Source organism: Schistocerca nitens, chromosome 2 (genome assembly GCF_023898315.1).
Source record: "Schistocerca nitens isolate TAMUIC-IGC-003100 chromosome 2, iqSchNite1.1, whole genome shotgun sequence".
NCBI classification, from domain to species: domain Eukaryota; kingdom Metazoa; phylum Arthropoda; class Insecta; order Orthoptera; family Acrididae; genus Schistocerca; species Schistocerca nitens.
Window position 1 is genome coordinate 1,183,513,511 of NC_064615.1, and position 17,398 is coordinate 1,183,530,908.

General features: G+C 39.4%; 1 protein-coding gene across 1 annotated transcript in view; it reads left to right on the forward strand.

The window, feature by feature from the left end:
• Nucleotides 1-17,398, forward strand: part of LOC126235648 (dynein axonemal heavy chain 3) — a 1,245,905-nt gene that overhangs the window by 712,755 nt on the left and 515,752 nt on the right. Inside the window, exon 39 of the mRNA XM_049944362.1 lies at nucleotides 3,123-3,283. Coding sequence (XP_049800319.1) covers nucleotides 3,123-3,283 — 161 coding nt within the window. The remainder of the gene's footprint in view (nucleotides 1-3,122; nucleotides 3,284-17,398) is intronic.

A 17,398-nucleotide genomic window follows, 5' to 3' on the forward strand; every position in this document is an offset into this window, starting at 1 on the left:
GGGGGGAGTGGAGTGTTAACAACCAGACATTGATAACTTAATAGTTAGGCCGTTTGTGGGTTGTGTGAGCTAGACAACAACATATGAACGGTATGCTGGACTGGGTCCTCTAGAGATGGGAAAATTTTCTGTATAGGTGCAAATGGAAGGAGCAAGATCCATAGTGCAGGATAAGGAACACAGAAAACATAAGTAAAAATATGTGAGAAGACGACAAAAGCAGAAAACTCCTGAAGTACGGTGAAAGAGTATAAAACTTGAGGAATTAGGGACTACATTGAAAACTGAAAATTAAATAAAGTTGATATGAATGCAGGATTAGTTCAGTGTGAAAAAAAGAACGAATAAAAAGATGATAATTGATGGGGTACAGGCTAGTTGGTGAACAGGTGTAATGATAGAGTGCAGCAAGTGTGAATGATTGAGATGAGATCAGTAAGGTGCTTGTTTGAATAAGGGAAGAGGGTTTGTTAGGTATGGGGTGCAACGAAGTACATGAGGTGCAGAAAGGTACAGGATAACATGCAGAAATATGTAATTGTGAATCTCTCCAATCTGTTCACCTCATACTCCCGCATAGTATCCACCACTACCATTGGAGCCTCCATTGAACCTTCTTCGAATCCTCTCATTGACACCAAACCCTTCCTTGCAGACCTGCTACATTTATCACACCCTCAGAGAAATCCTCCTGCCACTCTACAGAACTCAGAGCCCGAACTGACCTGCAACACAGTCATGAACACGTCTTCCAAATGCGTAAATCCCACAGAAGTATTAGTCCTCTCCAAGGGCCTTTCATTTCACTCCACTCACAAAGTAAATCATACTAGTCTTGCTAAAGACCTCCTCTCCTTCTACCAGTCCCTACAGTGCAAACACTTTATCACAGTAACCCTAGAATTGAGACTCAGTCAACAACCTGTGTAGAAGCCTGCCACAATCAGCTTACTCTGATGTCCAACCATGATCCATGCCTACTGTGGCCAAATTGCTCTCTCTTAACTTTCCAGAATTTCCTAACCTTGAGCCTTGTCTCACCATCATTGCCAAAATCTCACAACATAAAAACCAACCTCACATTTGCAGAAAGAACCACAGCCTACCACATAAAAACTGATCATGACCTTACACCCCTACCTGTCAACAAAGGCTCCTCCTCTGTGGATGTCAACCGCAGAGATTACACGGCGGAAGGACTCAGCCAGGTGGCAGATATGTCCACCTATGATGCCCACCACAGTGCACCATTCCAGGAATCCAGCAGGATCTCCAGTCACTTGTGAAGTCAGTAGGTCTATCCCAGATCTGTCACCTAACTCCACACCTCTGCCACTCCCCTCACAGTACCTTCTGCACACTTAATAAAATTAATAAACAAAACCATCCAGGCACCCCATTGTGGTTGGTTTCTATGCCCACTCAGAGAGAATCTGTGCCCTGTAAACCAGTATCTCCAGCTTGTTACCTGTAACCTAACCTCCTATGTAAAAGAAACCAACCATATTTTCCATCTCTACAATTTCTGTTCCTATCACAGTCCAGTACCCTCTTCATGACTATTGGTGCCACTTCCCCTACAATAACATCCCCTATGCCCACAATCGTGCCACTTTGGGAGACTACCCTTCCCAATACCTGACCGAATGCAAATCTGCAGTCTCCTTCCTGGTAACATGACCATCTGTTTCTTGTCCCGCAATTACTTCTCCTTTAAAGGCATCACCTACAAATAAATCTGTGGTTCAGTAGTGGGCAATGCCACAGCAGTCTGATGTTAACCAATTTGCAGGGAATCAGAGTAATCCCTCCTAACTACTCAGACTCTCTAACCCCCAACTGGTTCTTCATGATCTGGGCCAAGGCTGAGGACAACATATTCACATTCCTCCAGAACCTTGACACATTGTTTGCTCCAACTAGTCCTCCTCACTTCATCAAGCCACCTCCTCAGTGTCAATCTCCACCTCAAGGATGGCAACATCAATGCCTCTCTCCATATTAGACTTAACAACCATCAACAATACCTTCACTTTCACTTCAACAGCTACCATCCATTCCACACCAAGAAGTCACTTCCATAGAGCCCAGCCACTCATGGTTACTGTATCTGTAGTGATGAACGATGCCTCTCCAAATATTGCAAGGGTCTCACTGAGGCCTTTACAAACTGAGATTACACTCTAAACCTGATCCAGAAATAAATCTCGTGTCCCTCTTCTCACCAGTTATGTACCATCTTCCAAATTCCCCAAGTCTGTTTTGTGACTCAGAACCACCCAGGATTGAAGGAACTGAATCATATTCTCCACCAGGGTTTCGGATGCCCCTCAGCTTGCCCTGAAATGAGAAATACCCAGCCATAATTGTACATATCTGAACACTCAACCAATGCTATACCTTTTATCCATCTCTGGTCCACCCCTACTCCCAAACCCCTTGTCTCATGGCACATATCCCTACAGTACCCTAGATGAGAGACCTGTACATCCTCCTCCTACAACCTACTCCAGTACTGTCAATGGCATCTCCGTACCCATCAAAGACAGGGTTACCTGTGAAAGCAGCCATGTGATCTACAAACTAGGCTGCAACCAGTGTGTTGCAGTCTACATGGGCATGACTATTATCAAGCTGTCTGTTTATATTCAGTGACTGAAATTGTAGTTTTGACACTACATTACTGCTGTTCAAAGTACCCTTGGTATCATGTCTTCTTTTATTGCTAGACCATTTGATGTATGTGTTGACTTGTACCCAAGTGTATCAATTTTGATGGCTTCACAACCAAAATTGCTCTGTAAAGAAACAAAATAAAGAGAAATTTCAATCCATCCACTGACAGCCAGCATGGCAGAATCTTGTTATTCAGGCAATTCTGGTAGCTGTGGCCTCTACTAAAATATTTGTATATTTAGGGTGTAAAAAAATTTCCACTACCAGTGACTGGTAGTGGAAATTTTTCTACGCCTTATAAAGGAACAGTTACAGAGTTCAACAGCATCCACTATGGATAAAATTCATTTGTATATTTGTTGTTTACTTTTTTCCCAGCAAGAAATGACAGTGTTAATTATATGTATGTATCCTTGTATAATATTTGATGCTATTGTTTCTTATAGGGCAGAAAAGGAGAAATGACACCACTTGCGTTGTACAATCTTTTTATTGAAAGTGTGAGAGCAAATTTACATGTCACTCTTGCAATGTCCCCAATTGGAGATGCGTTCCGCAATCGGCTAAGGATGTTCCCTTCTCTAATTAACTGTTGTACAATTGACTGGTAAGTTTTAAATTCATAACTACTAAATAAGCTGACATAAATTTAAAATTAGATTTGAAAAATTCTATAAAAAAGGAGTATCAGAAAGGCAGAAGGAATACAAAACTTTTTGAGGCAAGTTATAGCTTCTTTAGGAAAGATGTCCATTTAAGACAGTTCACATTATCTTACGATTGTCAACAGTTCATGATGTGGAATGTAATTCATTAAAGGAATCTGCAAGCAAGCAATTAATTTATGGCGCAAGGACGTTTACTGTTTCTAAAGACCAACAAATGGTTTTACAATGTGTTTCATAATTATGGAAAATTTACTGCTTTGAATAGGATCTTAACAGAAACCAGGTCATTGAAACCGCAGAAATCTGACTGAAGTTCTCAGCAAAGAATTGTTGACGCTATAAATTGTGAGGAGACTGGATTTTGTGAGAAAAAGGTAATTAATGAGCAACTGTCATCTTACTCACTTGTTTACATACAGCAAAGGTTTTCTGGTCCCTTAATTATAATTAGTGTGTGTACTTTCAATACTTAAATTTGTAAATATATAGATATAATGAACATAGTAGTGTAACTTCAGTAAACCTCTCGTCATTTAGGATTCTCTTTCCATGTACATAATAACACCTTCAGCTTTTGTGGCATGCACGCACTTGCAGTATATTGACTAGCTTTCTCCAGAATGTGCATGCGCTGCATCGCTCTGTTACCACTAACGACGTGGCAAGTTGTGTATTGCAGTGCTCGCTACTGTGCGTTTCACAAGTTCAATTATTCATTTACTACTGGGCTACGCACAAGGCGATGCATTGTGTTTAAAGAATCGTCGTCTCTAGACATATAAAAGTAAAATTCTTCCTTGCTACGTCCACTTACCTTATCATTTATACATTTGACATGTAATAAAAAAACGAAACAAAAATTTTCGTTAACAACTAAGAAGATAAATTCTGGAATGTGATTTTCTGGCATCCAAAATTTAATATTACTATACGTATGTACATCTTAGAGGTGTACAAATGGCTGCATACCCTCTTCTTTGTGATGTTAATAACACTTTCATTTTTTACACAAAATCGTTAATAATACCTAGTCTTCTTTCAAATACATGTATATAAGCAAGTATCAGGTCCCTAAGTTCCACTTTGATTCACTTACTTCTGTGTTTATTGTGTCAACGTTTATATCTTCTGCTGATGACTGTTTGTTACTGTATGTGTTGACAAACATAACTATGGGATTTACCAATTGAACTTCAAGGTCATGAGTAACTTCAGTTATACATGTATTTGTACTTCCCCTTGCCAGGTCTATTTCATAATTGATTATTTACAATGAAATAACATTGGCCTTTTCCTATATTAATTTGTACTTGTAGTGCCTAAATGTGTCCATACCAATTAAACAATCAACTATCATTTCCTCTACTGTCAAAAACTTGCATCACACGGAAAACTGTCCTAATTGTATGGGAATTGAGGCTTGTATCTTGACTCCTTATGATTTCTGACCAGTGGAAGTTTGTAGCTTGCAATTTTGCACTGGCAGTGTAGATATACATCCATGTTTCTTCAATTCTTGAAAGAATCCCTGTGACACCAAATTAGTCATAGCCCCTGTGTCAAGCACAATGGGTACATCAAGGTCAAATATTTTGGTTTTAATAGTACCCTCATTACCTTTATACAGATCATCTCTCACATCGTTGCCCGCCCATAAGCCCCAACACACCACCACCACCACCACCACCACCACCACCACCACATCATTGCCATGATGGTATCTGATAAAGCAAGTGTCGATCACGCTCGTACCCCCACTCACCTCCAAGGTCACGCAGTGGGGGACTACCATGACCGGTTCAAGTTTTCTGGCGTTGTGATGGCATCGACCTCTAGGTTAGGCGTAAATTCCACTATGTTGACCCTTGGTGTTTGGTTACGCCAGTTAGTGTCCTGAGATGCTCTCGATTGAAATTCTCTTTGCCTCTGAATGTTATTCGGCATATGTGTGTTACTTCTCTTGCCAAATTCTGCTGTCTGTGGATTATTTGGTTGTCTGTTGTTGTCTTGCGTTGGCCAAGCAGTTGGTGATTATTGCTGGTAGCTTGTGTCTGCACATATTGTACAGGCTGGCCATAGGCTACTTGCCCATTGTAATTGTTTTTGCTAAATATTTGCCCATTTCTTTTACATCCACCTTTGTATGTACAGCTTTCTCCATTGCCGTGTTGTACTACGAATCTGTTGTTTACTTGTTGGTCCGTAAATCTCTGTGTCACTATCGGTGTAGTAACAGGCTTTGGTTGTAGTTGTCTCTCTTCATATATTAACTCTATTGAGTCCAGTACAGATAGAAAGTGTTCTTTATAATGCTCAGAGATAGTAATGAGTTTTTTCCTAGTGTGGGCAGGAAGACAGCTCTTTAAAATTTTCAGCACATCTGCTTGGGTATACTGGGTTCGTCCAGTAACTGGTTTTATTCAAATATTTTTTTGAAATAGCCACTTAAGCTCCCATACTTGCTATTAAACGGAACTGGGTTGAATACTCCATGTCTGAGCCTCTCAAACTGTTCATAATAGTGGCAACGTTCTGCCATGTCGATAGCCCATAGCAGAACATCACCCTGTGTGTATCCAACAACAAATCTAATTTTCTGTTCTTCAACCCAGGTATGAGGAAAACATTTAAAAATGCTCTAATAAAGATTACAGGGTGTGTTCTTTTCCCTTCAGAAGTAAATACCAGAAATTTTCGATGCCTAAGTAATCCCTCATTGGCAAGTAATTTTGACATATATGCCACGCTGTCAGTGACAGGCAGGTTTATGTTCGCTTGTGGGGTAGCACATGGCAACTGCGCTTGCCCAACAGATGCAATTGTCGGCAAGTGTTGTTGCATTCTGCAACCTTCACTATTTTCCTTAGATGGGTGAATCCTGTATTGTGTGTGGCTAACCAGTGCAGGTATATAACTTCTCCAAAAGCATAGGTTTGTTTTCTGTCATATGTTGTTTTGGAATGTCAGTAGTTTTGACACTGCCTCGCAGTCTTTCCTCTGCTTCCTTTAAATCGGAGTCTACTTTAGCTAGAAGTTGACTTTTCTTCTCTTTTAGACCTTCTTTTACAGTATCATAAATTTTGCCTTCTGACACTACCTTTTCAGCAAGGGTGTTGCCCATGCTGCCCTTATCCAGCATCCCAGCTTAGCCTTTTCAGTTATTTCCTTTACATCTGCACATAACCTATCTCTCTGCTTTTTGGCAAATTCTGACTCTAAACTTAACTGATCTACTCTTAGACTCAACTTGTGTATTTCCGTAGGTAGATTTTTGCGTACATCTTGCAGCTCGCTGACTGTGTTCCTCACTTTTTTTACCGACATATCCACTTGGGATTGTGTCTCCTGAATTTGAGAATATGCTTCACTAAGGTTTTGCTACTCAACTGCAAGTCGTTCCTGTTTACAGTCTATCGATGTTCCCTTTTCCGTTAACGTATTTATATTGTGGGACATGTCAGTAATTATCTCTTGTTTTAGTTGTTTACTGAGCTCTGTGAACTTACCGGATAATTCGTTAGATAATTCAGTGGGTATATTTTTGCTCACCTCACTGAACCATTGACTAATACTATTCTTGAAATTGTTAAATGCCTGCTTTTGCTATGCAGTAGTTTTGCTCACCTCACTGAACTGTTGACTAATACTATTGTCGAAATCGTTAAATACCTGGTTTTGCCCTGCAAACTGTTGTGTTATTAGTTGCATTAGCTGGGTCAAAGTGTGTGTCTCACTAATATTTGCATTGCTTTTGTGAACTGTTTCCTGTGGTTGCGTTCATGATGTCGTGAGCAGATAATCAAACGAATTTTTGCTATTGCCAACTTCATTTTCACTATTTGAGAAAATGTTTCCCTGTGAGACCTGAGAAATTGTCTCATTGAGCGTCATAAAAGTGGCATCATGACTCACCATGTTACCAGTGTCTTCATTTTTTAATAATGGGACGCCAACCTGGTTGTTTTGGTAGCCATCTGCCAGTTCACAAGTTGGCGCTTTACCTTCAACTGTTGCCAAGCTCAGATTACTGTCGTGTTGGCATATTGCATTTTGTAATGAGTTTTCAAGAATGGCCATTTCCTTTGACTCCATTGTGAACGGTGTTTTACAAAATAATGACAAGAAAGAATTTTAAACATGAAATTTCGTTTGTTCCGGTATCTTCCAATTAAAGCCGCTTTATGTGCATTTTCAGTAATGAACCTAATTATTCTCTGATACAGTGCTATTGATACAGTCTTACAGAATTTGAAAGAATTATTTTGCACCTTAATGTGGACTTTATACAGATTTTTGTCTTTTACAGAGAAATGCAATTTTCTTGAAGGATATTAATTGAAAGGAAAAGACTGCGAGAGAGATTGCGCCAAGCACAGCTGTATAAGCATATAGCATAGCAGCTTCCTACCTTAACCGCTGAAATCCGCATTCCCGGCATTAATATGCTCTTTCAAGTTATAAATAGTACCAATCTCACGGACATATAACAAATGCAGCAAAGGCCTCATTACTTCATTTGTAATGATAAAATTGATCATTTATCTCAAAAAATTTTTTTTTCTTCAACAATTGAAAGGACTGTTCATATTCCGCTCAGCACTGTCCTTTGAACGGTCACCATTAAATAGTGGCTGGGAGACGAAAAATGTAATATATATTCAAAACTGACTAAAAATTTGCTACTTAAATAATTAAAAGGAAAATTTTGAAAGAATGATTGAAAAAAAATGAAAGGCACTCATATTTGAGCGAACTTTAACTGGCTCTAATATAAACAGACCTTCAACATCCAATACATATAAAGCATTTAACATTTGTAAATTTACGTACATCCTTTTCTTGTTACCGCTGTTGTGCATGGAGATTGGTATGACAATACTGGTTCCGGATCACCCCTCCTCTGCTCACTTGAATTCTTCTTGTTAACTTCTATCCTCTTAATGCAGAATTCTTGTCACATCCTGGTGAGAGAAACAGATGGGTATCATTGCCATGAATGAATGAATAAACGTTGCTATCTTGATAAGTGTCTTTAATACTTTCTAACGCACAATTGGAATACACATTTCTGAACAATACCAATTCGGTGGAACTCGTCACGCATCTACCTGCTACCACTGCTAGAAACAGACAGATGAATCTAAATCAATTAAAAAATTAAAGAACATCTCTTTATCTCTTTCATTTGTATGTCAATTTTATCTATGGTACAAAAAGAATGCAAGAGCAAAAGAAAAGAAAAGACAGAAAGAAATGATAATAGTAATAATAATAATAATAATAATAATAATAATAATAATAATAACCCACAAGAAATTCCTTGAAGTCCGCAAACAAGCATCCAAGATTTTACGGCAAAACAAACGGAAATATGTAAATGACCAACTAAAATCGATAGAAGACAACTTTAAAAATTACAACACACACGATTTCTATAAAACCTTTGCAAACCACATTAAAGGGTACTGTCCACAGAACCTCTGCTTCCGAAAATCAAATGGTAAACTGGCCTTAACAAATAAGGAAAATTGTGAAGAACTAGCGAAATATTTTTCAAAGCTTTTAAACTGTCCAGAACCTAAGGAGAGGTTTCCGAAAATACAACCAGAAACCGTATCAGAAAACTCAGCACCACCAACAAAAGAAGAAATTTATTCACATATCCAGAAGCTTAAAAATAACAAAGCATCAGGTGAAGATGGAATTGTAGCTGAACTCCTGAAAAATTTAGGTCCAAATTCACTCAGAGAAATCACACACATTATCCAAAATATTTGGCAAACCGAAAAAATCCCAGATGACTGGAAGATCGCACTAATTCACCCACTACACAAAAAGGGTGACAAATCAGATGTGAACAACTATAGAGGGATCTCGCTTTTACCAGTCACCTATAAAATTTTGTCAGCCTGTCTCCTGAAGAGAACACAAGAACAACTAGAATCAAAATTATCTGAATACCAAGCAGGATTTAGAACAAACAGGTCATGCCCAGAACAAATTTTTAACCTCAAAACCATAGTCAAAATGCGAGCTCTCAGACAAAAGCCATTAGTATGCACATTTTTAGACTTTAAGAAAGCATACGATTCAATAGATAGACCCTCATTATTTCAAATTTTAGAAGAAAGGGGATTAGATTACAAGACACGAGAACTAATAAAACAAACACTAACTGACACGAAGTCTAAAATAAAATTCATGGGAGAAATTTCGGAGCCCTTCGGCATTCAGACAGGTGTGAGACAAGGCGATGGACTCTCTCCTCTTTTGTTCAACATCGTTCTTGACAAAGTTATGGAGGAATGGGAGAAACAACTACGGAAAAATGAGTGTTGGAAACCAATTTCACTTGGCTTTTCCAAAAACAATCTTTACATTCCATACCTCGCTTTTGCAGATGATCTAGCAATACTAGCGGAGGATGAGCAGACCGCCATTAAACAGATTGACACACTCAAAGAATGTGCTGAGAAAGTTGGGCTACAAATCTCATTTGAAAAAACTGAATTCCTATGTTCAAAAGTAGAAATTGCAAGCTTAAAAACAAAATATGGCAAAATCAATAGAATCCCGTATTTTAAGTACCTCGGAGAATACATTGAACCAACAGGCCAAGAAATAGTATCACAGCAAAATCGTTTACAAAAAGTCAAAAAAGCATTCTGGTTAGTCCACAACCTCTACAACAAGAAATCCTTGTCAAGACAAACTAAAATTCGGCATTACAATACCGTCATAAAACCAACAGTCCTCTATGCAAGTGAAACACTAGTACTGAACAGAAAGCGAGAACTCGAAGACATCAAAAAAGAAGAGAGAAAAATCATTAGGAAAATTTTAGGAGCGAGACAGACTAAAGATGGCTACAGACTGCAAACAATCAAAACAACAGAAAAGTTTTCAAACATAGAAATTGATTTTAAGAAAAGGCGACTGAAATTCTTTGGTCATCTTAGCAGATTACCAGAAAACCGTTTGACCAGAAAGCTAATAAATTACGTAACCTCACTTAAAGCTTCAACACCTTGGATGATCGAAGTTAGAAAAGACCTCACCAACGCGGATATAACAGCAACCGATATTTCAGACAGAGATACTTTTAAGCACAAAGTAGAGAAGTGGAAAGTTTTACCAGAGCAACCAAAACAAAAACAGTACAGACCGAAGTGGTCAGAAGAGCGAAAGCAAGCCTTCTCAAAAAGAATGAAGATCTATTGGAGCAACAAGAAGAACCAGAAAAAAAGTTGATTGTCATTTGCTTAATGTCATTTGCTTAATGTCTTCCGTTATTGGGAGAATTCATAAATAATAATAATAATAATAATAAAAATAATATGTTACATTATATCATTTCTCATGTGGTCCTTCCATGAATGTTTAGGAAGCTCCACCACAGGTGAAAGGTGTTGACCTCTCGTTCTTGTTTGGCATATGATGTCCAGGTCTCAGCACCATAGAAGAATGTGCTCAGCATGCATGCTTGATAGATGAGCATTTTTGAGGTCACTATAATGTGTTTGCTGTCCCATACTCTTGTGCGGGGCTTCCTGAAAGTGTTCACTGCTTTGCCAATTCGTGCATTTATTTCACCGTCTAGAGAAAGTCTTCTGTCAATAGCGAACCGAGGTAGCAAAATTTGTCAATAACATTCAACAACAAGCCTTCAGATTTTATGGCAGGGATATCTGTGTATCCTTGCGCCATGATCACAGTCATCTTTACTTCCAGAGACATGGAGAAGAGCTCGCATGCAGAGTAACATTTGTCCACAAATGTTTGAACATCATCTTGAGTGTGTGCTGTGAGTGCGGCATCACTGGCAAATAAAAGGTAACCTTCAAATACATCCTCACAATATCACTTGGATCTGAGTAATGAGATGATGTAAGGTTTCCTGTTGGCACTGGTATATAGATGGATGGCAATGTTTGTTTCATTGAATCGAACCTTGAGAAGTAACGTGAAGAATAAACCAAACGAGGTAGGGCCCAGCACACAGCCTTGATGAACTCCTCTTTGCTCAAGAAAAGGATGTGATGTGTTTGTTCTAAATATAACAGCACCCTCCATATCATCATGAAAAGCCCCGATCATCTTCAGGAGTTTTGTAGGATGCATTTTTCTTGAATCTGTCACAGTGTGAAGATCATATCAGGAGTAGATCACTGGGCTTGAAACCTACACTGAGACTCAGGATACACATGCCCGGCAATTTTCTCCAGTCTGCCCAGCACCACATGGGCAAACATTTTTCCAACAACACCCAGCAGTGAAATTCCACGATAGCAATTGCAACCATTGTGATCTCCTTTACCTTTGCATAGAAGGACTATGTTGGTAATGTGTGTATCCTACCCCACAGTACCCCCGGCTCAATAGTCAATAAAATGTAGTAGAACAATGGGGAGAGCGGAGTCAGTTTCATAAATTTGGTACGAACATTGTCTCTAGTAGAGCATTTCCTGCATTTAATCCATGCGACAGCTCTCTGAAGCTCCTCCTTAGTAGGCATGTGGCCAAATAATGCCAGTTCGAAGATTTGGTTTGTAGTTTTATCTCCCCTGTATGTATTTGGTACCTATATTGACAATCTCTATTAGTAGGAAGCAGGGTAGGATAAAGGAAGATGTAGTGTTGTGAGATGCACTTCACGTGACTCCTCTGCTGAGGCTCGTCTGGCTCGAGTGTCACTGCCAGTTACTACGCTACCTTTGGCATGGCCCTTTGTGTCTTGGGAGTGTGCAAACCTTCTCACTCACAGGCACAGTGCTACATATGACCATGTCTCATGAGAGTATCAACTAATACAACTTTATTTCAGGAGTGGTTCACATATCTATTATTGTTTAGTAGAGGATGTAATTTTAATAGAATGGTGTACCGTCCCACTTTGATGTTAACGTCTACGAGCATGTATAAATGAAACATTTCCTGACTCTTGTCCAACACAGCCACAGGTTCTGTATTCCTTGTGTGTGCAAAATACCAGAAGAAACTGAATAGGAATTGGATGGTACGGTTCTAGCTGCATCTCTTTGTGCAAGGTACTTGGGAGAATGTGACAATATTTTTGATGGGCTGCACTACCTGATAAAAAAAGTGATGCTCCCAGAAGGGGAAGAGGAAATGAAATGAAACTACATGGGTTTTGACAGTCTTTGATATTATGTTATTGATTAGAAATTCAACTCATATTGCAAAGAACTTGACAGTATGAGCCCACTCTGGTCTGGATACAGGCACTCATTCAGTTGGGAAGGGTGTCATAAAGTTTTATCTCTTTCTGAGGCAAGCTGGCAGTGGAACAGAATCGACATCCGAGATGGTCCCACACATATTCTGTCAGGGACAGGTGTGGGATTCTTGCTGGCTCTCGAAGCACGTCGATGTCACACAGACAGTTTGTAGACACAAGTGCCATACGTGGACAAGCACTTTCCTGTTGAAAAATGGCACCGTGATACTGTCATGTGGGAGGTAACTTGTGAGGATGCAGTGTGTCCGTGATGTACCGTTGTGCCATCAGAGTTCCCTTAATTGCTTGAAGCCATACCCTACAGCTCCCCACTCCGTGACACAGAGATAAGATCACTGTGCCTCTCCATAATGGTGGAAGAACTGGACCTCTTCCCAGCTTGCCACCATACTCACTGATGATGGTCATCCAGGATGGTACAGAGCCATGAGTTATCACCGATCACTATGTGATGCCGTGTCATTCGTCATCAGTCCACGCTTTCTGGCCACACTACCACTGCCAAATGCAACGTTTTAACAATGACCGTAGGTTAACGAACTGTGCGACATAATTATTCATACATCGTGATCTGTGCAGCCTGAGGAGAGAATGAACTAATGCAGAATTCAAAAGACAGACAGTCTTTATGACATGTTAGGAGATTGGATCCATACACATCATCTGACTGAAAATGACATTAAAAAAATAACTTTATAGTTTAGGGGTACTGAAAGTGTTAGTGTGAAATCAAACAGAAAAATGCCCCCTTATGTAAGAAAAGAAACAATATCTTGAGACAGCAAGACAGTGGAATAACACCCATCACAAAAAATAAAATAAAAATAAAAAAAATAAAAAAAAATTATGCACATAGTAAATGTACTAATGTAGAATCTCAAAAAATAGCAATAATCCCTAAGTAAAAATTTTGTAGAAAGTTATGCTTAGTTTACAGTGAATGAAGAAGAGACACAAAAGGTAATTATTATCCAAAAACATCTTTACTAAGTCGAAAATGCAGCAGACAAATTGAATGTAGTCAGTTACTAATTATTGTGCCCATGTTGTTGTTGTTGTTGTGGTCTTCAGTCCAGAGACTGGTTTGATGCAGCTCTCCATGCTACTCTATCCTGTGCAAGTTGCTTCATCTCCCAGTACGTACTGCAGCCTACATGCTTCTGAATCTGCGTAGCGTATTCATCTCTTGGCCTCCCTCTATGATTTTTACCCTCCACGCTGCCCTCCAGTACTAAATTGGTGATCCATTGATGCCTCAGAACATGTCCTACCAACTGGTCCCTTCTTCTTGTCACGTTGTGCCACAAACTCCTCTTCTCACCAATTCTAATCAGTACCTTCTCATTATTTATGTGATCTACCCATTTAATCTTCAGCATTCTTCTGTAGCACCACATTTCAAAGGCTTCTATTCTCTTCTTGTCCAGACTATTTATTGTCCATGTTTCACTTCCATACATGGCTACACTCCGTACAAATACTTTTAGAAACAACTTCCTGACACTTAAATTTATATTTGATGTTAAAAAATTTCTCTTCTTCAGAAACGTTTTCCTTGCTGTAGCCAGTCTGGATTTTATATCCTCTCTACTTTGACCATCATCAGTTATTTTCTCCCCAAATAGCAAAACTCAATTACTACTTCAAGTGTCTCATCTCCTAATCTAATTCCCTCAGCATCACCCGACTTAATTCGACTACATTCCATTACCCTCATTTTGCTTTTGTTGATGTTCATATTATATCCTTCTTTCAAGACACTGTGCATTCCGTTCAACTGCTCTTCCAGGTCCTTTGCTGTCTCTGACAGAATTACAATGTCATTTCTTCTCCATGGATTTTAATTCCTACTCCAAATTTTTCCTTTGTTTCCTTTACTGATTGCTCAATATAGAGATTGAATAACATCAGGGATATGCTACAACCCTGTCTCACTCCCTTCTGAACCATTGCTTCCCTTTCATGCCCTTTGACTCATATAACTGCCATCTGGTTTCTGTACAAACTGTAAATAGCCTTTCGCTCCCTGTATTTTACCCCTGCCACCTTCAGAATTTGAAAGAGAGTATTCAAGTCAACATTGTCAAAACCTTTCTCTATGAAACTTCCTGGTAGATTAAAACTGTGTGCCCGACCGAGACTCGAACTCGGGACCTTTGCCTTTCGCGGGCAAGTGCTCTACCAACTGAGCTACCGAAGCACGACTCACGCCCGGTACTCACAGCTTTACTTCTGCCAGTATCTCGTCTCCTACCTTCCAAACTTTACAGAAGCTCTCCTGCGAAACTTGCAGAACTAGCACTCCTGAAAGAAAGGATATAGCGGAGACATGGCTTAGCCACAGCCTGGGGGATGTTTCCAGAATGAAATTTTCACTCTGCAGCGGAGTGTGCGCTGATATGAAACTTCCTGGTAGATTAAAACTGTGTGCCCGACCGAGACTCGAACTCTGGACCTTTGCCTTTCGCGGGCAAGTGCTCTACCAACTGAGCTACCGAAGCACGACTCACGCCCGGTACTCACAGCTTTACTTCTGCCAGTATCTTTCTCTATGTCTACAAATGCTAGAGACGTAGGTTTGCCTTTCCTTAATCTGTCTTCTAAGATAAGTCGTAGGGTCAATATTGCCTCACGCGTTCCAACATTTCTACAGAATCCAAACTGATCTTCCCCGAGGTTGGCTTCTACTAGTTTTTCCATTCATCTGTAAAGAATTCATGTTAATATTTTGCAGCTGTGACTTATTAAACTGATAGTTCAGTAATTTTCACATCTGACAACTGCTTTCTTTGGGATTGGAATTATTATATTCTTCTTGAAGTCTGAGGATATTCCGCCAGTCTCATACATCTTGCTCAGCAGATGATAGAGTTTTTTCAGGGCTGGCTCTCCCAAGGCTATCAGTATTTCTAATGGAATGCTGTCTACTCCTGCGGCCTTGTTTCAACTTAGGTCTTTCAGTGCTCTGTCAAACTCTTCACGCAGTATTATATCTCCCATTTCATCTTCATCTACATCCTCTTCCATTTCCATAATATTGTTCTCAAGTAAATTGCCCTTGTATAGACCATCTATATACTCCTTCCACCTTTCTGCTTTCCCTTCTCTGCTTAGAACTTTGTTTCCATCTGAGCTCTTGATATTCATACAAGTGGTTCTCTTTTCTCCAAAGGTCTCTTTTATTTTCCTGTAGGCAATATCTATCTTACCCCTGGTGAGATATGCCTCTACATCCTTACATTTGTCCTCTGGCCATCCCTGCTTAGCCATTTTAAACTTCTTGTCTATCTCATTTTTGAGACATTTGTATTCCTTTCTGCCTGCTTCATTTACTGGATTTTTATATTTTCTCCTTTCAAAAATTAAATTCAATATTTCTTTTGATACCCAAGAATTTATACTAGCGTCGTCCTTTTACCTACTTGATCGTCTGCTACCTTGACTATTTCATCCCTATTGCTCTCCCTGAAACTCTCTACAATTACTGTACCTGAATGTACGTATAAAATGTTTCTAAATGAAATGCACTGTCTTCCAGTCTTAGTCTACGATACAAATAGAACAGAAGTTTGTTGTCTCATTACACAGAATTTAAAATCATTGACCTGATGGAGAGGAGAGACATAAAATCACAAAAATATATTTGCAGTTTTTCTTAGAACACCATAAATATAATACACTGTACTGAATATGTAATTGACATACTGTTGATGACCTTTTTAAAACAACAGAATATAACTTCCTAAGTATATGTTTTCTCCTCCTCAGATTTTCAGTTAGATGAGGGATGTTTCCAGAATGAGATTTTCACTCTTCAGTGGAGTGTGTGCTGGTATGAAACTTCCTGGCAGATTAAAACTGTGTGCCAGACCGAGACTCGAACTCAGGACCTTAGCCTTTCATGGGCAAGTGCTCTACCATCACTTGCCCATGAAAGGCAGAGGTTCCGAGTTCAAGTCTCAGTCTGGCACACAGTTTTAATCTGCCAGGAAGTTTCATTTCATCAATCTGTTCGTCATCTGCAGAGCTAGTTGGCATATAAACTTGTGCTGCTGTGGTAGGCGTGGGCTTCGTGTCTGTCTTGGCCACAATAATGCGTTCACTATGCTGTTTGTAGTAGCTTACCGGCATTCCTATTTTCCTATTCATTATTAAACCTACTCCTGCATTACCCCTGTTTGATTTTGTGTTTATAACCCTGTATTCAGCTGACCAGAAGTCTTGTTCCTCCTGCCACCGAACTTCACTAATTCCCACTATATCTAACTTTGACCAATCCATTTCCATTTTTAAATTTTCTAACCTAACTGTCCGATTAAGGGATCTGACATTCCACGCTCCGATCCATAGAATGCCACTTTTCTTTCTCCTGATAATGACACCCTCCTGAGTAGTCCCCGCTCGGAGATCCGAATAGGGGACTATTGTACAGAAACACCTCAGAAGTTTTTTGTATCCATACTTCTTACACCACACTCTTTTACTTTAAAGTCGATAATCTGCTGTATTAAGATCCTATGCAGCACTGATGGTGGCCAAAGTGGAGAGGATATAATGTGGAGACTGATATTAATAAGAAAAGCATTTCTGGAAAAAGAGGAATTAGTTTCCATCTGATATAAATTTAAGTTTTAGAAAATCTCTACTGAAGACATTTGTTTGTAATGTTGTGTTGTACAGAAGTGAAACATGGACTGTAAAGAAATTCAGATAAGAAGCTTCTGGAATGTGGTATTACAGAAGAAAGGTGAAGATCGGATGAGTAGATTGAGTAACTAACCATGAGGAGATATTG